Source organism: Erpetoichthys calabaricus, chromosome 2 (assembly GCF_900747795.2).
Source record: "Erpetoichthys calabaricus chromosome 2, fErpCal1.3, whole genome shotgun sequence".
NCBI lineage: Eukaryota > Metazoa > Chordata > Cladistia > Polypteriformes > Polypteridae > Erpetoichthys > Erpetoichthys calabaricus.
Window position 1 is genome coordinate 217265381 of NC_041395.2, and position 27099 is coordinate 217292479.

The 27099-nt window shown below is 38.9% G+C and overlaps 1 protein-coding gene across 1 annotated transcript in view; it reads right to left on the reverse strand.

The window, feature by feature from the left end:
- Window positions 1–9444: 9444 nt before the first annotated feature.
- Window positions 9445–27099, reverse strand: part of sh2d4ba (SH2 domain containing 4Ba) — a 105754-nt gene continuing 88099 nt past the window's right edge. The window contains exon 8 of the mRNA XM_051923342.1: window positions 9445–9952. Within this exon, the coding sequence (XP_051779302.1) occupies window positions 9860–9952 (93 nt within the window). The 3' untranslated portion in view covers window positions 9445–9859. The remainder of the gene's footprint in view (window positions 9953–27099) is intronic.

A 27099-nucleotide genomic window follows, 5' to 3' on the forward strand; every position in this document is an offset into this window, starting at 1 on the left:
GAAAAAGGTGAGATGCTCTTCACTTCATTGCTTATCTACCTCCAAGGCAATTTTGCACCTTTATGTTGCAGTTTTTTTGTGAATTGCTGTTGTTGAGATTGTTTTGAATGTAAAGGTAAGAGTTTTCTTAGGGTTTAGACAAAAAAGCTATTATTTTATACCTATGTTATGTACTACAACACATTTAGAGTCATTGATGAACTGTATTGCTGTAATCTGTGTTTTAGAATACCTGGTTCCTATTTTTGCACTTTGTAGATTTATTAAATGTTTATGTACCTCTCAATATTTTTATTGTTATAGTGGAGGCATCATTGTCATGCCATGTGCTAAGCCTTGTTCAAGGAAAGGTTACCAGTGTTAATGGGGATGACTGGGAAATGAAACATTTAACAATGACAGTATCAAAAGTAAAGGTCAGTCCTGTTATTTGTTAAAACCAAATCAACAATCTTGGAGTAGTAAGGAATACAGAAAAAAACACCAACTGGGAAATCTAAAGCTCATAAACTAACACATGCACAAATTTTTTTTTCAGGATACCTGCAATCTTGCATAATGATACACCTCAGGATTTCCCAACCTTTGTGATGTCACAACCCAGTTTTTCACATGCCAGTGTGTTCACAACCCATAGGGGGAGGTGGGAGTGAATCGTCTTAGAGCTTTTCCACCTTGGTGAATCAAGCACAGTTGTCAGAGGGGGGATTGAGTAGGTCATCCAGGATCGACAGCGATCAACCTGTGATTCTACCACTGTGAATCGTGGGGGGTTAGCCATGGACTACCTGCAATGCTGCCATGGCCTACAGGTTGGGAAACGCTGATATATCTGATGCATTACATTTTATATTGTTGAACCAATGATGTCAATCGTGTTACATCCACAGATATGCTGCATTGAAAACGATGCCATGCTGTGATGATGGTAACTGAATATGGGAGCACCACATTAAAAATATAATGCTGACAGAAACAGGGGAAATTAACTTTCTAATAACTGAAATTAATATAAAGTATGAAAATTTGTACAAAAATATATTGTATCACTTCAAAAAAACAAGAAAGAACCTGACACAAGTGTTCAAAAATTTTTCAAACATACATAATCACAATACCATGAAGTTTGTTTTTCTTGTGGGAGTCTGCATGCCTAGGTCAAATTGTTTATGTGGAAAATGTCCAGTCTTGCTAGTCTTGTGATCAAAAATCGCCATTAAATGTGTGACTGCATGCACTCCATATTTAAAAGTGTGACACCCCAAGAATTTTTCCATGTATTGGATATAGTCCTTTGAAGTTTTATTTAGTGGAGACCAAATCTAGACCTTTTTGCTTGCTGTCTTTCAAATTTTATTTTTGTTTCAGGCTATTGAGCTTTTGACATTCATTACTTTTGACTTGTGTCTGGTATTCTAACTACAAGATTTTGGTTCTGGGACATTTACTTGTTTCATTGACCACGACTTTGGCACATGTTTCTTGATAGTCACCTCTTGTTCTTCTGTCTCCCGATATAAAAGTCTACCTTCCTTTTTGACAATGGTTTTTAAAACATTAGAACAATTTAGACAAGAACAGGCCATTAAGCCCAACAAAGATTGTCTATTGTGTCCACTTAATTCTTGCAAAATAATATAAAGTCTAATTTTGAAGATCCCTGAAGTTCCAATGTCTACCACATGGCATGGCATCTTATTCTATGGTTCTATGTATGAAAAAAATACCCTCATGTTTATGTGCAATTTACCCTCATCAGGTTTTCAACTGTGTCCCTGTGTTGTTGTTGAATTCTTTGTAAACTAACCATCTCGATCCATTGTACTAATTTCCTTCATAATTTTAAACATTTCAATCTTGTCATCTCTTAATCTCCTTTTTCTTAAACTGAAAATGTTTAGATCCTTTAAACATCCCTCATAATTCATCCTCTGTAGCCCTGGAACTAGCCCTGTTGCTCTTCTCTGGACTTTTTCTAGTACTGCTATGTCCTTTTTGTAGCCTAGAGACAAAAACTACACACAGTGCAGCAACTGAGGTCTCACCAGTGTTTTATAAAGCTTGAGCATAACCTCCTTGGACTTGTACTCCACACACCGTGTTATATATCATAACATTCTGTTAGCCTTCTTAACGTCTTCTGAACACTGTCTGGTAGTTGATAGTGTAAAGTCCACTATGACTCCTAAATCCATCTCATAAGGTGTACTGTACAAGCCAGAATATACAAACATTACTGAAGATGACAGAAAAAACAGAGAGACAGGATTGAGGATTAACAAGAATAAAATATGGTTTGTGACGCTATGACAAGACTCTGGACTATCAATGAGCTATCTTGAAGCTATCACGAAAACTATAAAGCATTGAAAGAAACTGTAAATGTTTAATTTTTTGCTTTGTGTCCTCTTCCACCATAACCTATCATCTATGGTGGAGTGAAAGGTTTAGCTTCATCAAAAGTTTAAATCTCCGGTTTTTATCGGATCTCGACATGTTAGGATCCCGATACTGAAAACATCGATATCTCGATGATGGGTGTGTGTCTGTGTGTCACAGTTTCTTGAAGTTGGCCTAGAGCTAAAATGGCTGGACAGAAAAATTCCAAACTCAAAACTTAAGCCTGTTATGAGATCACGATGTGTTGATTAGTTTTTCAGTCAAATCATGCAAGAGAAAGAGGCAGTCTAGAGGAACCCTCAAATACCATAATTCTGCAATTAATTATGAATTCTTCTCGTCAATTGCAATGACCTACATTATGATCAGAAAGATCAGCATCAGAGCGGTAAATAATTACTGAAATGTTATAGAATAGTTCATGTAACTTGGTTCCTAGGGCACAAAGCCTATTGATGTTCACATCCAAATTTATTTCTATTCAGTTTCACATCCCAGATACACACATTTACAAACCATTTTAATATATAGTGTCGCAGGAGGCTGGAGACAGATCCGGCCAGGACGCCTGGAAGGACCGAGAGGTGGCGCATTAGACCTCCGGGCTACGATCGGGCAACTGCCCTGGATCGGAGGAGGGCTACGGAGGGAGAGCAGGAAGGCTCAAGCCCATTGGAGCCCATGCCCACCGCCAGGGGGTGCCCCGAGCCTCATGGAGCCCAGGACACATTTACTTCCGCCACACTCCTGGAGGATGATCCTTCCAGGGACACCCGGAGTGCTTCCGGGTGTTCTCCTGACACTACCGCCACACCAGGCAGTGTTGTCAGGCAGAGCACCTGGAGCTCATCCAGGTAAGAATAAAAAGGGCCGCTTCCCTCCAATCAGGGAGCTGGAGTTGGGAGTGGGAGCAGGACGAAGCTCCCGTGGAGAGAGGAAAAGGAAGCCCACGGACAGTGAGAGAAAGGCCCGGTGTAAAGGTGATTGGGGCAAGAAGCACAGTGTGCTGTGCGAGACTGTGTGTTGGTATTGGAAGAAAATAAACAAGAGTTTTATAAAGAGGCGGTGTCTGTCTGGTGGTGTCCAGGCAAATCTCACAAAAGACAATACCACTCTGGACAGCTTCAGACTTGTGTGTGATTTCATGTTATTTGACTATTGTATTAACATCAAAAACTCCTCCTGCTAATGCCACACATGTGCGCAGAGAGACAGTTTACGGGTTTGAATAAATGTATTTTTCCACCAGACTGGGGGTTGGTGCTGTTCTCTAACACTTTCTCCTCTTTTCCACTGCAGACCATTAGAAGAACCCACCTCCCAGAGACATCAATTCCACTTCCAATTCCGTAGTGCCCTCCACTTCCTGCCTATCAAATATATAACAGCCATGTTCTTGTTATCTCATAGTTCTGTTTTGGACTCAAGTCTGTAAAGACATATTGCTTTTTTTTTTTTGCTGAGATTTTACTAAGCATACGGGGTGGAAACCCCAGCTCTTTATGCTTGTTGTCTCTCTATTTTACAGTGAATTAAAAAGATATTCTTACCTCAAGAAAAGGAGTGCCAAGTTTCTATGACAAAATGGTTTGCTTCCAATTCCCTTATGTTGTCTTAAACATTACATTTACATTTACTTATTTGGCTGATGCCTTTATTCTAGGTGATTTAAAACATTTATGATACAATTGGTTGCATTTCTTCTGGTTTTCCAATTGGATCACAGGCATGTCAAGTGACTTGCTCATCGTCACACAGTGTCAGTAGTCAAACCTCAGGGTTTGAAGTTGAAAGCCTTAACTGCTTTACCTCAGACACACAGAAGGCATGTTTTTTGAAACTGAAATCTCTGACACTTGAAAGTGGATGTATTCAATAGGTTTTAAGGTTTTTATTCTTACATTTGGACCAATCCATAAACCACAGATTGATAAAAAATGTTCAGCTTAAAAACCCAAATTTCTGTGCCAAATGAATGTGTACCATGATTATAAGTTTGACTTTAAGAAATCTTTTAAGAATTCTAGAGGAAACAAGGGATCCCAGAGATAATCCAAAGCACAGGATCAACAGGCATGCTGGGATTCAAAGTGGGTCCAAGGGCTCTGAACCGGTGATAGTATCCCTACTGAAGTACTCTTCTAAATATTGCCAAGTGGACTTGACAGGTGTGGATAAACTTGTGAATGTGTTAAATAGGCAGGGCCCCTGTGATCAATAAAAACAGAGTCATTTGTTAGTCCTTGAGTTGTTCAGAGATATCACTAGCTAAGTAGGATTCTCTGAATGATGCCATGATGCATACTGCTGAGCTTAATTAAAATTAATGTCATTAACACACCTCACTTAGCTATTAATCTCTTGTCCTCCAGCAGCTGAAGTTGGCCTGCTTTTCTGAGAAGTGTATTTAACACAATGAGTATCATTCAATTAAACTACAATGAGTCTCTTGGCTACTGGGACAGCAGCAGATGGAGCAGTGGAACCGAAGATGAAGGGCCTGTAAAGGGTGTTCTGAAGGACAAATGATATGACAGACAATTTAACCGTTTTCAAACATGCAAAATCATACCTGTTTATTTTCTGAACCCACTTTATCTATTGCTAGATCATGGGGTGCCTGAGTCTGTCGTTTGGAATGTGAACAGAAAGAAGAGGATTTGTAGAAATTCTTCATAGACAATGGGAGATGATGCAAATTCCACACGTTTAGTATCCTCAGTGGGAGACAAACACACAGTTTTTCTCCCAAGTATGAAAACATGAGCTAACATAACATAACGTTCTCCAACCTATGAGCTGTATAAAAAAAATGCAGCCACAGGAAAAGACCTGTGTAATGCATTTTCAGTTGCATGCTGCACTGGGCAGCTCCTGACTGATGCGTCCTCTCAGAAGTGCTTAGCTGCTGCCTGCCTAGAGTCTGATGTTATCACACCTTCCTTGAAAACACTTCCTTTGTTTGATTCATATCATTTGTTAGCTGAGTACATTAGTCTGTGTTTTTATCACCTTTAAGAAAGCGAGCTTATTATCCATTAGCTGCCCCCACTCTGCCCCCTGTGCATGCTTGGCATAGCTCCCGCTTTTTTTTTCTTCTTTCTCATTTTACTGACTCTCAGCCCTCCATGCCGCCTCTGCCTTCAACACCCCCCCCACCCCCATTGCCATTTCAGCCTGACCTTGTTCTTTCCTGAACAGTTTCAGGCTCCACATGCAGCGTCATTATTAAGCTCTGTAAGCCTGCAAACAGAACATTAAATATCAAAGTAATGGTTTACATTACAGATCCCGACTTAACCTGACTCCACGGTGACACTGCTGTTAAATTATTCTGTCTAGATCAGTCCTGTCTTCTTTATTTTTGCCAGGAAGTGCACTGAAAGAGAGACATTTCGTTGTGCTATAGATACATTCTTCGATGAAAACTCAATTAAAGTGTAGTGGTTTGACAAATGCTTCACCTTTACTGTCCTTTGTGAAAAGAGCAGGTGCAGCTACTCGGCAGGTGTTGCTGCGATGCTGTACATTTGTCTATGGCACAGGTAGAGACTGAAGTGATTTCTGCATAAGGATGTGATGCATTTTGTAGTGGGCTGTTGATGTAAAAGAGATTTGTTGTGCTTGATTAAAGTATAGCTGAATGAAACTATGTAAGCCTGAACAGATACATAGGATGCCAAATGCAGTGGCCTGAATGAGAACATGAGGTCAAAGTAGAAGTGATATGGGCATACTGAACTTTTTAACAGTGAAAAGACAAACTAAGAAAGAAGCAAAGTGTGTCATGATGACTTGCAGAGGTACTCTTTATTCCCAAAATCAGATCATTGCTGCCATGAAGCTTCAAGATCAAAGGATGGTTTATGTCATGGTTTCTCCCTCTGGCTGGGGTTCAAATTCATGTTTAATGTCTCTTTTGTTCATTTTCGATTCTTTTTACTGTATATTGATTATGTGAATCTTTCATTGTTTTTGATTTTCTCTGTGTTTGCAAGCTGCCTTTGTTATGTTCCTTGTGATTTGTGGGTAGTTCCCCCTAGGGCCGGAGCCACCTGCCAATCACCACGAGGAACTGCCCTCCACCCTATACATTTGGAAGGTCTCTCATAGTTGCTGGTGGTTCATTTCGAACATGATAAGGAGTTGGAGAGTTGTGTTTTTACTGTTCTTATGTGTTTCCTGGATTTTTGAACCTGTGCTCTGTTTCTTACTTCATTTTGGATAATTGTATTGAGGTTTTGTTTGTCTTGGATTGCCTTCCTGGCAACTCCTATGAGCTTCATAGTGAGACAGAGCATTTTTGTGAAAATAAACCTTTTAATTTTCATAAAGATTCTGTGTTGCTCTTATATTTAGCCAGGATTTGGTGGTATACCGCCCTGTAGTCTGCATTTTTGCAAGTATTTTTGGAACTTATTGGGAATCCTAGGTCATGATAGTGTAGTTATTAAGCAATATGTTAGTTTGACTGGTTTTGTGGTGCTTTCCCTCCCACCTCTAATGGTGCCAATATCAGTGAAAAAAAATCTGCCAATATTGGACGATGCTTTCATATTGATATAAATGTCTCCTCATAACTGTCTAGTTAATATTAGGTTACGTTTTGCAATATATGACCAAACAGAGATATTTTAAAACTGAAAGACGTCTATTCAGAATTTGAGAGTCACATAATGAACAGGAAGGTGGCCACTGTTTAAGCCCAGAGAACTTACTTGACCAATAATGAGTGAATGAATTATACAAGGAATGATCAGGCAAATTGAAATCTGATGGCAATACTAGATTTGAAAATAAGCTTTTTAGATTCATTGAATGTGATAGACAATATGGCTTGTAGATATAGACTACGGACGATGAAATAGTTTACCTTAGATAGGAAATTAGATAGTCCCCCTTTTGTTTGATCTGTATATGCTTTTCTTTATTTTTTTAACATTAGTATTAACTCTTTAGCAACTAGTTCATGTAGGTACCCACTCACCTATGACCTATGATTATTGATAAAAGAATGAAGCAAGTTGCTGCAGGCTGCACAATAAACTTAATTATATGTCCTGTTAGGGATTAACACCACATGCTGGGTATTTTTCAAGTCTCCTTGTCACTGACTTGACCTAGGCAATCCAAATGGTTTTTGTGCATTCTGATAATTTAATTTCGCAAATTTCATGCCAGCTCTTTCATGCCATATATGGCATATAGATAAGTAGACTATGGAAGATAAGCAGTTACAAGTAAATACAAAACTATCCTATAATACAACCTTATGTAATGATTTTATGTAAATACATTTTTACAAGACTCATTGGTTGATTAATTGGTCATAAATGTTATTCCACTGTGAAGGGGTTGACTATCTCTCCATATTTCATTATCTGTTTAAAAGAAATTACAAGGTAAATCTGTTAAGAAACTTTGTACAATAGATTCTTTTTTTGCAAGTACTGTATTTCAGACCCTGAGGAGGATAACAGCCTTTGGGATATTAAAGAAGAAAATGCAGTATGCCAAGATAATATTGATTTCCCTAAAACCCAATATAAATTGATAGTAAAATTTTATTTTTGAATGGCTGCAGTCAATCCCAAATCAACTAAAACAAAGGCTGTTGCTACAACACACAAGTCTTCAATTATTGCTAAATCGAAGTCCCCATGTATACTGGCAACTCCAATGAACCTCCAGTTCCTTTTTATGCTTCTGAATTCTGGAAGCCACCCCCTCCAATGCATAGTACAATTTCTGTTAAGCAACTCAATTCTATCTGTGCTGCTGTGACAGAAGAGCCACCTTACTCCAGTATTTATAGCTTTTTCTTTGGGACTTCAATCTGTGTCTGTTTCCAGTTTGTGCCTCAATTGTTTAACCTATCTACTCCCAACCCTGGTTATTGTCTTTGTTAAACTGCTGCTTCCAGTTTTGCGTTATGTTGTTTTGGATTAACTGTCTGGGCCTCCCATTCCTGTCTTTCTCACACTACTAGTTTTTGTCTTGGCATCCAGTTTTTGCTTATACTGCTCAGACTAGGTCTCTAATTTTTTCTTACGCAATACTACCCAGGTGTGCTGCATCTCCATAAGGCTGTGCTTCTAGAGTTTCTGTTGTCTTCAACAGGAGGGGGCACTATAATATTTTTTATAATGTTACTAGGAGGGGACCCTATTGTCTCACTTCTGGATTGAAAATTTTCTGTCAAAGGCCAACTTTCCCCCCTGGATGACAAATAAAGTTCTAAAGTTTCTTCTCATTTTTATATAAATGCATTCTTCTTTTCTAAAGATTCTTTGTTGGGCTTTGATCATTTGTAAGCCAGTGGTTTATGGTTATCCATTCCCTTGAAGGATATTTTTGTGTATTTTGAGCATTTACAGTGTTCCTCAATTTGGGACTGTGAAGGCCTTGAAACCTGCTTTTTGAGTCTGAGGTGAAGCCTGTTCCTCAGATTGAACAGTGAAGTCCTGGTCAAGCGCTTGTTTATTTATAATAGGTCTGCTCACCTTTATTTTGCTTTTTTAATTGCAGCTATATCACAGTAATGGCCTTGGTTTGTATTTTTGACCACTCTTTTGCTGTGAACTCTTCATCTCCTGTTTAGTTTTTGAACTAACCTTTTAAGGACAAGGCTATTTACACCTAAGGCACAATATCTGAACACACAGCAGACCAAAGAGCAAATGTTACCTGTAGTGATAGAAAGAAATGCATAAGCTCCTGGCTGCTGGGCTAAAATAACACAAAGAACATGCACAGATGTGGGGGAGTTGAGCTAGTTTGCAATGACCTGTTAATACAAAGATAGTGAATCCAGTAAACTCCTAACATAATTTAATTATGGTATCACAGCTGTAATTATGAAGATTATTATTTTTCTGTAAATGCTTAGTAATGCAGCAGCAGCAATTTGAAAATGAAGACTGGATACTATAACTATAATGTTGACACAAACAATTTTATTATAGTGATGCGCAGTAACTCAGCATGTTATTTGCAACAAACAAAAGCAGTAGAGTTCTTAATACTAAACCATGGCTGGCATCCAGAATGAAAGGGCTGATAATGTATCTTCATTACTTATTTTCCCAGTATCACATTTTCTACAAGTGCCTCATTCCCCATCTGCTCTGAAAGATCTCGCCGCCAGTTCCAGTCTGCATGTTCACTGTCTTCCAGCTGCCTTAAGCTCAAATTCTAATTCTATTAGTGGCAGGTTCCTAAGCCAAGACTAGTAAGCATTTGTGTCCATTCTACTAAATGCCATAGCCGCTTCAGTGACATTTGCCTTGGACGTCACATCTAACTGCTATTGAGCTTGTCTGCTGTGTGTGGGTTGCTTAGTGGTGCGTTTATTGCAAACTTTCATGCTGCTAGTGTGCTGTGTGCGATTAAAGGTGTGCTTCCTCTACAAAGCAGATGTGTTTTTCATTCCACATTAACTGATCTGTGTCATCATCCTTCATTGGAACAGTCCACCACAGTCATTTGCAGAAGTTTTCACAGCACATGCTTCCTGTAGTAACTCACTCCCTGATGTTGTGATCACTTCCTCCTGCAAACAAATAGAAAGAGCAGTAAGCACTCTGATGCTGTGAGGGACGATGTGTCAAAGATTGTCTGTGACATCTTGAGTGTGGAGAATAAGCTTGCTTTAATTATGAGGCTTACACATATTTGAGCCCAACTGTAGCTGGAACATTTGTGGTTGCAACCCTGAATCGAAACAAAAAGACTTCAGAGTTCTTTAACACATTTAAATAAATTCATGGGAGAAAAGGCCAAAAAGGTAAGGGCACACTTACATTGCTCCATGGGCTTCATACACTTGCCCAACATAAATTATTAATAAACACTCCCCTCTTATCACTGCTGCTTTTCTTATGTTATTGTTACATTTAGTATTAAATAGAAATAAAATTACATATGATTGGCATAACACAGAGAATTAGACCCTGCCACGCGCCCATTGCTGACTAGGACCAGCTCTAGTACCCATGGTTCTGAACTGTACTGAGTAGGTTCAAAAATGTTTATATGGATGGTAACTTAACTTTAATTTAACCTTGAAGTTAAACTTGGATTGAAAAGATCCTGCAGACTTGTGGTAAGGATACAGGATGGTAAAGCTCACAGTACCTCACAGTCACAACGTTACCCCGAACAAGTGTGAGAGAAAATTTCAGAAGTAACAATAGTTAAATATATTAGTTTGCAGTGCACATTGAAACGTATGAATTTCTTTTAAGAATGTCACAAAGAGAACAATTGAAATGGTAAAATAACAAAAGACAACAATGTACCAGGAAAGGTTGATGTAATACACAAAATGTACTAAGAGATGATTAAGAGGTCAGCAGATGTCCTGTAAACAGCAAGACTGAATAGTTATCAGAAAGAGATTTGAAGGGTAATAGCCGATCCTAAGAGATACGAGAAGAACAACAGTACGATAAAATAGACTTTTATTTTAATAAGTCATTTGGGAGTAGACCAATGAACAAATCAGAATAAATATATGCATTAATCAGGCCAATTATGTAAATTCAGTTGTTTATAAATTGGACCTCTGCCCTGCTCTTCAAGCATTTGCTGAAGAGATACTTAAAGATACAATGGACAAGTTTTCTCCTGCCTGGATTCTCACTCAAAGATGTTTAATCAAACTTCTCCTAGTAAAGGATAAGTTTATGTCTTTAATTAATATGTTAATTTCTACAACACAAATCACTTAACTTGTGCCCTAACATTGCATAAATGTTAACAACTATTCATAAGTGCCCCATGATGAAATCATGGCTCCTGCCTTCTGACCAATGCTGGTAGGACACACTCCAGTCCTGTGGTTAGGGCAATAGACTGTAGACCAGAAGAGAGGGTGGGAGCATGCGCTGATAGCATGTTACTGCACCCTCCACACTACGAACCACCTGTAACACTGTGAGTTTTTTTTACAGTGGCTGGAGTGCCAATCCTGCAACCAACCCTAAGGTTTTCCCTGTAAGTTGAAGGACCTGCTTGCAGGGCGGCATGCAGGTTAACGTCATACCCAGGACAAAGCAACTGCAGGTTAAGCTTACTAGTTTAATTCTCCAATGGTTAATAAAAACAATATAACATAAAAAATCATTTGACTCATTTTAGTGTATTCTTATGAAAAGCCCAGTGCAGTATACAGTGATCCCTCGCTATATCGCGCTTCGCCTTTCGCAGCTTCACTCTATCGCGGATTTTATATGTAAGCATATTTAAATATATATCGCAGATTTTTTGCTGGTTCGCGGATTTCTGAGGACAATGGGTCTTTTAATTTCTGGTACATGCTTCCTCAGTTGGTTTGCCCAGTTGATTTCATACAAGGGACGCTATTGGCAGATGGCTGAGAAGCTAGATTGCTTACTTTTCTCTCTCTCTTGCGCTGACTATCTGTGATCCTGACATAGCGGGTGTGAGCAGGGGGGCTGTTCGCACACCTAGACGATACGGACGCTCGTCTAAAAATGCTGAAAGATTATCTTCATGTTGCTACCTTCTGTGTGCAGCTTTTAAGTATGCTGCACGGTGCTTCACATACTTAAAAGCTCAAAGGGCACGTATTGATTTTTGACTTTGTTTTTCTCTGTCTCTCTCTATCTCTCTCTCTCTCTCTCCCTGTTCCTGACGGAGGGGGTGTGAGCTGCCGCCTTCAACAGCTTTGTACCAGCGGTGCTTCGCATACTTAAAAACAAACAGCCCTATTGATTTGTTTGCTTTCCTCTCTGTTTCCTTTGAAGAGGAAGATATGTTTGCATTCTTTTGAATTGTGAGACAGAACTGTCATCTCTGTCTTGTCATGGAGCACAGTTTAAACTTTTGAAAAAGAGACAAATGTTTGCAGTGTCTGAATAACGTTCCTGTCTCTCTACAACCTCCTGTGTTTCTGCGCAAATCTGTGACCCAAGCATGACAATATAAAAATAACCATATAAACATATGGTTTCTACTTCGCGGATTTTCTTATTTCGCGGGTGGCTCTGGAACGCAACCCCCGCGATGGAGGAGGGATTACTGTATACTGATTACAAATACAATTAACAACAACACAAAACTACATGCAGCAAAAACAAAAAACAATGCTGAAATACCAATACAAATAAAACCATATACAATATATACAAAGGAATATTCACAAACACTATTAAAATGTTTTTTGTGTTGATTGGGATTTTATTTATGTTCCTTTTCTTATTAGTTCCAGATTCCACTGCCATAGACCATCAGTACTTTGCAGTATACCATAACACTGGCATCAATGATGTATGCCACTACAATTTAAATGTAATCCAGCAAGAACCATAATGCACATTGTATGTAAGTGTTACTCTATTTCTTTTTTAGAAATTCCCATATAGAAATGATACAGTTCGCTTTGATATTGGACTTAAACCAGTGTAAAACACCTCCATTGCACGCAGGCAGTCATCACTCAGTTAGATGTGTAACTTCTAAAGACAATGGGTGCACCACAGCTGAGCAAAGGTACTCATAGGGTTAGTCATTTTTGGTTTTTTATTTGCAATAGAAGCATGTGTATAACTGTGTATGCACTTAGCTGTTATAGAACTTTTCACTTTTAATCAATGGAAAAATATATCCCAAGTAAATACATAACTATCCAATAGGGCAACATAATTAAACATGACAAATGAAGTAAAGGTAAATAAAATGTTCAGTGTAAGATTCCATCACTAATTGGACATAGCTCCAAACTCATTATTCAAAAAAAATCCATTGCAAGTCCTCATGAGTATTCTTACTCTCCATTCTACATGTTAGCAATACAAGATCTTCTGTCCAGCATACCAGATACAGAAAATAAATGTGATTTTTTTTCACTTAATTATCTTTTTACACTGTAGTGTTTTAATGAAAGCTATGCCCTTGCAGGTGTCAAGTTCAAATTATTAATCTTTTTAATGGTGCTCCTAATGAAAATTATTATCAAAGGAAGTATTACTGGCATCATAAAAACAGTTGTGCAATTTACAACATAATCAGCATTAACTACATTGCTTTTCCTCATTAGTCTTTTAAATTGAAGGTTTATACAACATAAGTTGCAAAGCACTGACATTCATCTACACATGCAGAGGGAAAACACTGTAAATAATAACAACAAAACAAATTATTTCCAGTAATCTTTGAATTATTTTGTATTTTGACATTTCTTTATTGTAAATTTGTGACCAACATAATAGAACTGAGAGATCTTTTGGCAACCCACTGGCCTAAGATTGGTCTAGTAACATGTAAATATACTAGCATAGCTGTTGTGGCATGAAATTGTGTATGAAAGTTGATAAATATTTTGTATGTCTGTATTTGTAAGTCAGACAAAGCAAATGTCAATATCAATGTGTCAGGATTTCATTGATGAGAACAGCAATGCTTTCATGTCTAACCAAACCCCCCAGTCTTTAGGACTGACTTAGGAAGAGGAATTTATTATAGGGTTGCGGGAAGTGCCTAAAACCAGTTTGGCAAGTGGTTGTCTGAAGGACATACTCTCAACCAACCCCTGCAAAGAGACAAAACTACCTAGCTGGCAATCTTCAACTCAACAAATAGTCTTGGGGGCATGTATGAAAAGGCAGTGTGTGTGTGCCCATCAGTCTGAAGTATGGCTGTTTGGGATTGGTTTTGAATCAGAAGCCATTCTGTAACACAACGCCCTACTGGTGTAGGGATTTGGACAAAGAATCTATAAATTTGGCCGCTTTAACCCTCCCTGTCTCTCTCTGTCTCACACCATGGCCATGAAAAGACCACAGTGGGAAGCACAACTTGGCAGACATATTGAGACAGGCATGCCGCCTGTCCTGAAGAAAGCTAACTAGAAATGATTACCTAATTAGAGACATTTAAGTAACTGCAAGTCTGTGTGCTTCCTGAAACTACACATCTAGCATTTATCAGGTTGTATGGTATGCCAATATTCACATGCACTTTGCTTGTTGTTGTTATTTTATGAATATGATCAATAATACATTATTAAAGTTGTAACTTAACTCCTGCTGGTCTTTTACTCCATGTAATTGCCACAGGTTGTAGATGTAGAAGGGAAAGTAGGGAGAAATGATAAAAGTACAGTACCTTATAAACAGTGGTAAGTCTATGGGATTTGAGACATTCTGATAAAGTCTACACAATAAAGAATACAAAAGGGGAAGGCAGAGTAATATTGAACTCTACCAAGACAAAACAATAGTGAAACACCCCACCCATTTATTAAAACAGGCTCAATGGTACATTGGTAAGTCTGTCAATTTTGATTGCAGCATGCATTAATGAACCTCTGTTCACCCAAAATACTACCCCTTACATCCATCTTTCTTTGGATGTCTTTTTGCTTTTGTTCATTGGACATTCTAGCCCCAACATTCCATTTTCTTTGCGCTTTTTGTTGCCATTCTTTATTTGACATTCCTGATCTCTTGTGGACACTGGATGACATCACGCCAGACAGATGGAGATCTTATCTCTTTATATATATATAGAAATGTTGCTGTTTGTCTTGGAGGTGCCTATGTAATAGGTTTTATTATTTATATAACACATTTAAAACAACTAAAAGTTTACTAAAGTGCCTTACATAGAATAAGGGCTAATTGTAAGAAATAAAAGCCAGATAAAGAATTATAAAATACCAGTAACAGCGCACCGCACGATAACGTGCAGTGAATACACTTGACTTGAGCATTTATAGTTTTCCTACTCTTTCTCTGTACGTTTAGCATTCATTTGCTCAGAGGTTGATGTGCTTGCTGCTTCCTGAGCAGCTCTTCTTTTCTCCACCCTAGCGGCCCGCTTCTTCTCTTCTTCCATCGGCATCTTTTCAATTTAAAACTAATTAAGTCAGTTTTTTGTGTTGCAATTACTCAGTACATTTTCCTTAATTTTTCACTTAAGCTGGCACTCAAGTCTTCAATCTGCCACAAGAATAATTTAAGATATGAAGAGGTAGAGGAAGTGACGGCAAAGGTGGTAGGAATGAGAACGGCGCCTGTATGCATGTGCCGCACTGCTGCCTACTACTGAGAGTTGATTCTACAATAAAATAAAATAAAAATAAAAAGAGGAATAACCTTGGAGGTCAATCATCACGCCGAAAGCGGATAGTAGAGTTCACGTAGTATATGTGTACCACATTTCAGGTCAATAGTTCAAACTGTTTGGGAGCTACAGGTGATTTAAAATCTTAGACAGACAAACGAACAGCCACTGTAGCGTATTATATATCCATCCATCCATTATCCAACCCGCTATATCCTAACTACAGGGTGACGGGGGTCTGCTGGAGCCAATCCCAGCCAACATAGGGCACAAGACAGGAAACAAACCCCGGGCAGGGTGCCAGCCCACCACAGGGTGCGCACACACACACCCACACCCACACTAGGGACAATTTAGGATCGCCAATGCACAAACCCACGCAGACACAGGGAGAACATGCAAACTCCATGCAGGGATGACCCAGGAAGTTAACCCAGGTCTCCTTACTGCGAGGCAGCAGTGCTACCACTGTGCCACCATGCTGCCCACATATTATATATACATATGTAAAATGTTATACATACATAACACATGCACACCATTATGCAAACATTTAAGTATTAGACAATTGGACCCAATGTGCTATCAGTGTTTTGGATAACAGAGGTTGACCAAATAGAATGACCTCAGTTTTTGACTCATTTAACTGCAAGAAGTTTAGTGCCATCCAGAGTTTTATTTTGTCTAAGCAGGCTTAAAGCTTTGCTATTGACTCCATTTCATCTGGTTGCAATGAAAAGTAAATGTGGGTATCATCAGCCTAACAGTGACACCAAAATGTTATACTTGTTTAATTTAGAGCAGAATGGTAACATATATAAAGAGAAGAGGACAGGACATAAGACAGATCCCTGGGGTAGCCCATAGGTTATGGAAGTGGTAGGAGACTTGAGCTACCAGCATGTACTGAAAAAGTCCTGCCTTTGAGGTAATTTGTGAATCACTTAAGAGCAGTACTCCGAGTACCAACCCAGCACTTGAGAATGTTAATTAGAATGTCATGATAACCGTGTCGAACGCAATGCTGACATCCAGTAAAATTATTACTGTGTGCCTCCAAGAATCAGCTGCCAGCATCAGATCATTCATCACTCCTAGCAGCATCCATTCTGAGCTGTGAAATGTTCTGAATCCTGATTGAAACTTATCAAGAATACTGTGTTCCAAAAAAGCCAGTAACAGGGTACCCACAGCTTTACTCTAAAACTTTGGAGAGCAATAGTAATTTGGAAATGGGACGATAGCTGCTGGGAAGAAAGGAAGGTTGAGGTTGAATCATTGTATCCTTAAAGCACGCAGGAACAGTCCCCAACTGCAAGGAGCTATTAATAACTGACAGCACATTAGGACCAGTAACATCAAACACTGCGTTAAAGAATCAAGCAGGGATTAAGTGAAGGGGACAAAAAGACTGCTTCATACAATTCACAATTTTAATCAGGTCCGAATGAGAAATTGGCTGAACCTAATGAAGGACAGCAGACTGTATGATGCCCACCAACGGATCCTGAGCAACAGGCACAATATTATCTCTAATATCAGTAATTTTACTGATAGTGCGTTACAAACAATCAGAAGACAGTGATGACCCAGCCTTTGCAGAACCTTCATATGGATTAAGCATCGCATCAACAACACTAAATAATACTCAAGGATTGTTAGAGTTGCCCACAATAATATTTGAAAAAAAAATTGTTCTTGCAGTCTTGACAGTCTATTTATAATTGACAAGAGAGTCTTTGAAGATCTCAAAGGAGATATGGAGATCTATTTTCCACTTTCTCTCAGCCTTCCTAAAATGTCCTTCTGAGAGAACACGTAGCGTCATTAAACCATGGCTCTCTTCTTGGTTTATGTTTCCTCTCTTTAAGTGGAACTACAACACTCAGAATATCCACACAAGCAGATGTGAATTGATTTACAAGCTCATCAATACTGAGGTCCAAAGAGGATGCTTCACCCCAAGACAATAATAAAATAGTTTCATAAGAATTATAAAAAAGACTAGCGGACACAGAATTAAAGCTGCACAACTAATAACTTGGAAGAACAGTCACTGTAGGCATATCCTGTAAATTGGCATCAAATGTAATAAGCTGTGCTATGAAAGATACCAATCATCTGTTTCAATGTTACAAACAGAGAATTCTGATGAAAATACAAGATATGGCCATTTTTTTGAGTGAGGCCTGTAACAAACTGAACAAAATCAAAAGACTCCAACCATCCATTCATTATCCAACCCACTATATCCTATCTACAGGGTCACGTAAGATGTAAAAAATCCTTAGTCAAAGGCTTAGAAGGACAATAAATATGAATACTAAAGTCTCCCAAGAACTAAAATATGATCATATAATGTCATGATCGATGACAAAAATCAAGGAATTCATGGATGAAATCCTTACATGAGTTTGGGTGTGTGGCGTGGTCTATACGCCAAGACACAGAGAATTGGATAAGGCATATCCACCTTAATTAATTGAACCTTAAAGCTAGAAAAAGTCTCAGTAGGTAATAAGCAACATTTAAAGTGATTCTAATAACTCCAGCCAGACCTCCACCACAGCCTGAAGACCTGGGAGTGCTAAAACAACTACAATCCGGAGGGAAAAGTTCAGGAAAAGGGCTTAGGTCACTCTCGCTCAGCCAAGTCTCTGTCAGAAGAAGAATAAAAGAATAAAAATAAAAATTTTTTTCAATAGTAATCTAACATTGAACAACGCCATTTTAGTAAAGGTGCAATCGCTCCCAAACTGTTGTAAAGATCCCAATAGGCAAAGGTTACAACTCCACCACTATGGAGCTGCAGAGAGATACAACCATCTGGTCCATGGCCACAGGTCGAAGACCAGTATGTCTAAGTTCTAGGGACCAGCGAATCAGAAAAAGATTCCGCTTGCCACAGTCGTCCTTGATCAGTGCGTCGAATGATCCATGAAGCGAAGCCAGCTTCAGCTTAATCCTCACTAAGACACCATTCCATTTACCTAGGTGCTTCTTACAGCACTTTCTCAGGTGCTCCTGGATGCAAGATGTGCAGCAAACACCTATCGACAGGATCGTGAGTAAAGTGGGGCAACAAGGAGGAGGATGATGAGAATAATAACAGTCCAAAAATCCACCACATGAGCCAATAACAACGGGATATACAATATATCCATAATGGTTTGACGGCCATAATGCATCACAGACGCAGCACAGCAAAAGGTAATGACAGCAGATGGTAAGCTGACATGTACACTGGCACCATCTCGACTGATATCCCTCTATATTTCCCACAGTATTTTACTGTTCCTCTTAGATATCTGAAAATACTAATCTGATCAAAGTTCTGAAGCTGCAACATTGCAATTCTGTGAACCTATCTCTCTGATCTCTCTGATTCTGGTAACACAGAGCTGTTGTTTGGTCAAAACATGTTAAAGACCATGTTCTGCAGACAAAACAATACAGGTTAATAGGGTCCATATTTGCACAAGTAATATGGCAGATGTGTCAACAAATCAGTCCTCCATATAAAACTGAGCCTAGAGCTCAGCGTCCTATATTCTCAAATGTTTTTTTCAACCAATATAAAGTGTGACCCATTGGTCTCAGTATCTAACTCAAGGCAAAATACCCATTAGTTTAGCATAGCATACTTTTAGTTTGCTTGTCCATGCTGCTTTATTGTCTGCAATATGACAATAATTGAGTCAGTCTTAGTGACAGAGCGTTACTAGATACATATTTCCTTATTTTTTTACCTCTTGGTGTTCTGTAGCAGTACTTATCTCACTGTTTCCTTGACTAAGTTATCCTTCCCGGCCATGAAATGAGAACGAGTGTGCATGGACACAGTAGTCACAGAACCTGTTCCAAACCACTTTAGCATTTCATTAAAATTATACATAATACCCTGCACCTTATCAAATTATAGGAAGATCCTTTTAGGAGCCAGTCAACAACTTCATTTAAATCAGAAGATATTGCTTTTTCCTGTTCCCAAAGACCATGGGTCTCTAAAGATTTCTTTTCTCCATAATTTGTCTAACCTTCCATCCATCCATCCATTTTCCAACCCGCTGAATCCGAACACAGGGTCACGGGGGTCTGCTGAAGCCAATCCCAGCCAACACAGGGCACAAGGCAGGGAACCAATCCAGGGCAGGGTGCCAACCCACCGCAGTTGTCTAAACTTCAATTCTGTTTTGATTCCCTCCATTGAAAATTGACACTAGCTTGTTTTATGTTGGTTCCTTTACCTTTTTGAACTATTTTTCTTGTAATTTGCTTTCACTTGTAGTTTGTATATTCGGGAATACCACTGTGGCACCATGTAATTTGCTGTTTTAGGTGGGCGCTGCCAATTTATGTGTACCTTTATCATAGGCACAGTCATATTGTTTGCAGCATCAACAACTATTGCTGCTCATGTGTGCATGACACATGATATTATTATGTTGCCATTACATAAGATGGTATCACAAACTTTGAATTCCCACAATGATAAGACCTTGCTATAAACTGTTGGTTAGTTCCTTAAAAAATCTAAAGGCCTTGACTTATGTTGAGCTTGACAATGACTTTTTGATTACATCTCTCTCTGTACAAATAAGGGAAAACCACAAAGAATACACCTGGAAATGACAACAAAAAACAAGAGAAGAACCAAAAAAGCTCAGTATACAAAAAAAAATCTTACATGCAAGATCGTGACTCTGTAGATTGCTTAAAGGTTTCTCACTGAATCCACAATCTTGGGCAGAATCACAGTCTACAAGAATATGCAAAATATATTCTATAGAGTATTCCTTCTGACAAGATTGAGAGTCAGTATTTGATACCATGCTATAAGGGAAAATAAGGACTGAATTGTATAGTGTAATACGGCGCTATATAGCGCCCGACCCGGCACAGACTCAGACAGAGGCACGTACTTAAATAAAGCACACTCCTTTATTTTTCTTCAGCTGTGGGGCACGCCTTCCCCGTGTCCCACAGGCCCAACACAGTCCCAAAACACTCACAGACCACAACACTCTTCTCTTCCTTTCTTTACCACCACTCCTCCTCAGGCTTAGTCCTCCTCCTCCCAACTCTGGCTCTCTCGATTGGTGGTGGCTGGCCTTTTTTATACCCCACCCGGAAGCGTTCCAGGTGCTTCGCCACATGGTCCTAATTGCCCTTCCGGGTGGGGCTGAAGATATGACTCCATGCAGCTCCCCCTGGCGGCCATCCAATCCCCCAACCAGACTGTGGAGGACTCCATGTCCCATGGAGCCATGCGCCAGGCTGGGGAATCATCGTCCACCAGGGAGGCTGCCACCAAGCGTCCCGGGGGAGGTATTGAGCTGCCCGTGGTGGCTCCCCCGGAACAGATGCAGCAGAGGCGTCCCTGCCAGGCATGAAACCCGGCTGTCCTTTACAATAGGACTCCACTTTTCTCAAAGTATTTGCTACCACCTAGTGGATAAAATAAAAAAAATACAGTCTGCACAATTTTTGTCAGTGTTTCACCTTCTATCCTTCTATCCTTCAACTTTTTTTGACACCCAACTTCTACGTCTTATGTCGATACCCACCTTGAAACAATTAAATGCTTTCTGAGCAATGATGTGCCAATTCTGGCATCACATGGTGGCAGTCAGCTGTTTCAGTGATGCCAGCTGCTAATGCCGAGTGGAATGAGAGAGCTTGTAGTTCTATTTTTCATAATGGTCTGTCTGAAGAAATAAATGATGCCATCATGATTTGGTGGAATAAGTCTTCTATTTATATTAGTCTTCTATTTTATACTAGAAAGCCATATTCTTGAAAAAATAAAGGCAGAAAAGTGGTGGGTAAGGACAACAGCACCCAGGGTACAAAATGAAGCAAAGGACAAAATGGAAATAAACATAGTATGGGATTAGGAAAACTAATTTCAGCTTAAAACAGAGAAAATCAGAGGAAAAAGCTTTGCTTTAAATGTGTGGTTCTGAACAGTTTGCAGCTTCCTCCATGAGGCTTCAGGAAAACAAGTCAGCTTATTCTGTAAGGTTTGCTGATGGCCTTCTTGCAAGTTCTTTCCCTACTGCAGCCTTAGTAGACTCAGGTGCTGTGTATAAGGTTATCAGTTTATATTTGGTATAATGACATTTGAACATTCCAAAATAAATATAATACACAAAATCAAAATACACACCATTGACACCATTGATGGGCCATTTATTTGTTATAAATGATTACAATTATTACACAACCAGGGTTCATTGATAATGGCTGCATTGTTGTTATGCTAAGGTGTAAAACAGCATGAGAACATAATAGATTAGGAGAAAAGACATAATTAGAGGGAATGCAAAGGTTGAAACTGGGAATTTAATAGATCAAGCACCAAAACTGTAAGACTAGAATCAAAGGAGAGCAAAAAGTTCATTAGCAAACTACAAAACAAAAGTAAAATTTTTGAACCACAATAAGTTTGGATTGAGACATGTACTAATTAGCAGCCTTTTATCCCATCACCTCTATTACTACTTGATTCATAATCTGGCAATACATAAGGGAATGGCTGTGCCCATAAGAAAGCAAAAATGGCAATAAAATGAAAAAAATAAAAATATTACAATCATTATATAAAGTATTAACCAGAAAACAATATCATTTATGAATTCCTTGAACTCAATAACCCAATAAGCGAGAACAAAACCCATGAATTTTTACATAAAGAGGCTAAAAATAATTTAAAGACAAGACACCAATATGTTTTTTTAAAACTATAGACTCATCAATCCATAAAGAAAGTTTAGGTTTTCTGTGTTTAAGAATTAAATGAAGAAATTGGAAGTTTCAATCACACAATGTTTTCTTAGTTGCTTTTCAATTATCCACCCAATATGCCATGTTCCCTCCTGCTTCAGGAATTTTATTCTTATACATAGCTATTTAGTACCTCCATACAGGCAATCGATTTATTACCCAGGTACCTCTGTTTAAGGGAAGACTTCATGCTGTCACACGTAAGCATGGAAAATCTATTATGAGGACCAATGTTCGGGTTTCGGGGCAGAAAGATTTGGGTACAGCACCATAACTACCTAGTCTTTTGCTTCTGCTCTCATCCTTGAGGAGCCTGTCCATGAAGATGACCAGTGACTTTCCTCTCACACCTCCTTCAGTGGCTTCCCTTCTGGCGCCATTGGATAAAACTTGATGCTAACAGGAAGCTGGCATCATTTTGAAGGCCATTTTGTACAGTGCATCCGGAAAGTATTCACAGCGCATCACTTTTTTCACATTTTGTTATGTTACAGCCTTATTCCAAAATGGGTTAAATTCATTTTTTTTTCCTCAGAATTCTGCACACAACACCCCATAATGACAATGTGAAAAAAGTTTATTTGAGGTTTTTGAAAATTTATTAAAAATAAAAAAACTGAGAAACCACATGTACATAAGTATTCACAGTCTTTGCTCAATACTTTGTTGATGCACCTTTGGCAGCAATTACAGCCTCAACTCTTTTTGAATATGATGCCACAAGCTTGGCACACCTATCCTTGGCCAGTTTCGCCCATTCCTCTTTGCAGCACCTCTCAAGCTCCATCAGGTTGGATGGGAAGCGTCGGTGCACAGCCATTTTAAGATCTCTCCAGAGATATTCAATCGGATTCAAGTCTGGGCTCTGGCTGGGCCACTCAAGGACATCCACAGAGTTGTCCTGAAGCCACTCCTTTGATATCTTGACTGTGTGCTTAGGGTCGTTGTCCTGCTGAAAGATGAACCGTCACCCCAGTCTGAGGTCAAGAGCGCTCTAGAGCAGGTTTTCATCCAGGATGTCTCTGTACATTGCTGCAGTCATCTTTCCCTTTATCCTGAATAGTCTCCCAGTTCCTGCCGCTGAAAAACATCCCCACAGCATGATGCTGCCACCACCATACTTCACTGTAGGAATGGTGCCAGGTTTCCTCCAAACGTGGCGCCTGGCATTCACAACAAAGAGCTCAATCTTTGTCTCATCAGACCAGAGAATTTTCTTTCTCATGGTCTGAGAGTCCTTCAGGTGCCTTTTGGCAAACTCCAGGCGGGCTGCCATGTGCCTGTTACTAAGGAGTGGCTTCCGTCTGGCCACTCTACCATACAGGCCTGATTGGTGGATTGCTGCAGAGATGGTTGTCCTCCTGGAAGGTTCTCCTCTCTTCACAGAGGACCTCTGGAGCTCTGACAGAGTGACCATCGGGTTCTTGGTCACCTCCCTGACTAAGGCCCTTCTCCCCCGATCGCTCAGTTTAGATGGCCAGCCAGCTCTAGGATGAGTCCTGGTGGTTTCGAACTTCTTCCACTTACAGATGATGGAGGCCACTGCGCTCATTGGGACCTTCAAAGCAGCAGAAATTTTTCTGTAACCTTCCCCAGATTTGTGCCTCGAGACAATCCTGTCTCGGAGGTCTACAGACAATTCCTTTGACTTCATGCTTGGTTTGTGCTCTGATATGAACTGTCAACTGTGGGACCTTATATAGACAGGTGTGTGCCTTTCCAAATCATGTCCAACCAACTGAATTTACCACAGGTGGACTCCAATTAAGCTGCAGAAACATTTCAAGGATGATCAGGGGAAACCGGATGCACCTGAGCTCAATTTCAAGCTTCATGGCAAAGGCTGTGAATACTTATGTACATGTGCTTTCTCAATTTTTTTATTTTTAATAAATTTGCAAAAATCTCAAGTAAACTTTTTTCACGTTGTCATTATGCGGTGTTGTGTGTAGAATTCGGAGGAAAAAAAATAATTTAATCCATTTTGGAATAAGGCTGTAACATAACAAAATGTGGAAAAAATGATGCGCTGTGAATACTTTCCAGATGCACTGTAGGTGGACACAATGGTACTGCCACTATACATTCTTTTGAATACCTTCCAAAATGGAATGTTCTTGCTTTTTTTTGGCTGATTCTTTTTGGCAAATGAAATAGGGCTCCACAAAACCTTAGACCTTAAGCCTTTACGTGGTTTCTTTTGTATTTCTTTCATGTATCGGCCTGACTGGAAGGTAAACAATTGAATGAACATATAAGGGAAAACACCGGTGCTGGTTTTTTTTTTTTTTTTTTGTTAAAAAGAAACACACATCTTTTCATCTATGCACTGATTATGGAGAACTAGATTAGCAGTCAGAAATCCTTTCCTACTTCTAGTGATTTCATCTCATCTCTGCTAACCTAAATTACTGATTCCGCAATTTTAATAACTTGGATCTCAGAAGGGGGTGGAAAACTGCTTTTAATATTGTGTCAGGGCATTATGAATATTTGGTATGATATTTGAAATAGCTAATGCTGCAGCAGTCTTACCATAATTTGCTGCAACAGTCTTTCAATAATTTGTAAATGATATTTTTCGTGATATTACCAGGGTCTAAGTCTTAATATACATAAATAACATTTTAATTTTCTCCAAGTGTTTAGTCATGCTGGTCATGTTCGTGCTGTCTGCACACTAAACTGTAAAAATGTAGATTTTATAAAGTTTATGAAAAATGCGGAGCAATCGAAGAGTGTGGCGCAATCTAAAGGGCAAGCTATTCAGTAAAGTATGTACAAGGACTGTTAGGTTGGCAAATTAGGATCATAGGTTAAACAAAAACATCAGCACTGTGATGACAACAATTACTTGATTATCAAAAAACAAGTAAGACGTTTGCTTGGATGAGTCTCATAAAAGTTTTGAAAAATTAAAAAGATTAATCATCTAATCACCAACATGACAACATTCAAATAGGACACTAGCCTTTGAACTGGAAGTCAGTACACGTGAAACTGGTGTGAACCTGATGTGTTTGGATAAAAGATTTTAAGATACAAAAAAGCTTCTTTTCTGTGCTTAGAAAACTTTACTCAGCAGAACAAAATTATGACATGAGTAGCTGTTCATTATTAGCAGTTAAGTTAACACTGGAAGAGAGGTGACATTGGTTAGATGGTGCCAAAAAAACCCACCTTTACTGATCATAAAACTAATCTAAAAAGGGCAACATGACTAAATGAGTGATAAGCACTTTTAGTCAGTCAATATAATTTTGTAAATTCATATCAAGCTGGTAATTTAAAAGTAGATGCATTATTACACCAGTTTAACTGAATCTGAACAGGAGCTTCATGTACACGTCATTCAGAATAATGTTAGCTTAGTGATTGATCCCAAAGATATTTGTGATGTGGTTATGAAGTCTCAAGAAGGACAATTTGTTCCTGATGATATTCCATAGCGGTTACTATTTGCTCCTAAGTCTAATTAAAAAAATATGGCAATTTTTTACAATGGGAACATAATTTGTTAGTAGATGAATTTCCAAGTATTACAAACACCACATATTTAATTAGTCAGTATTTATATTGGCCCACATTGATAGGCAATATTTGGAATTATGTTATGCAATATCTTTTAAAAATACTGCTTCAAGGCTACCACAACCTTTACCACCTAATTATCTCTGAGAAGAAATCTCTATGAATCTTATAAATGATTTAGCACCTTCTCAAAGTTCTACTGCTACACTACTTACAGTACATAGATTTTGCAACGGGGCTTATTTTATTCCTTCAAAAACATTGTTTATGGCTTAAGAGTTGGCTGAATATTTTATTTCCTCGGTTTTCCTAAATCAATCATATCTCAATTTGATTCCTACTTTTGGCAGCACATTTGCTCCAAAATGGGCTCTACAGTAAATTTAACACATCTTGAGAGTAATAGGCAAACAGAACGGATAAATCAAAGCAGAGTGAAATTCCTAAAACATACAATGTACTTGTTCCAGGAGTTCTCACACAACATTAGCCTACTACTATAGGCATTTCATCTTTTGAACACCAGGATGGTTTCACATCACCTTTGGTAACAAGCAGTTTTACTTTTTTTTTCAATTCCTAGTTTATGACATTATTTAAGCAAATTAAAAAGGATCTGAGGAAAAGTGGGGGGAAAGCTGTTGAAGGCTGGAGAATTTGTCAAATATTTATCAGCTAAGAAATTCCATCAAATTATTATACTGGACCGCCGTGCAGTGGGCTGGCACCCTTCCCGGGGTTTGTTTACTGCCTTGTGCCCTGTGTTGGCTGGGATTGGCTCCAGCAGACCCCCGTGACCCTGTAATTAGGATATAGCGGGTTGGATAATGGATGGATGGATATTATACTGGACAGAAACTGCGTGAGATTTCTGACTGAATATTTCACCCTGTGATTGCCATATGTTAGGTCCTTATGGTTACAAGACAACCATCTCAGCATTATTGTCAGGAGAAATGTGGACTAGGAGATGCAAAATCAAAACAGAGAGGAAAAAGATTGAGATGACAAAACCAAAAGGCAACAAAAAATCTAAGTCAAGGAACAAAAGGGATTTCAGAAGGGCCTGCATAAACACAAGGGCCTGCTTGAAATGAAACTGTCACTAGGTTTTTTGTAAGATTCATTAAGTGCCACCATATTTTTAGTGTCATATCCCATAACATCAGTAGCTCTGAATTGGTAACATCATGGTACTCGGAGCATCATTGAAAATAAGACATCGATTAAAAAAAAAATAACTTTGTCAATATAAGTTGAAATAAATTTTACACCATAAAAAGGTAGAGAAAA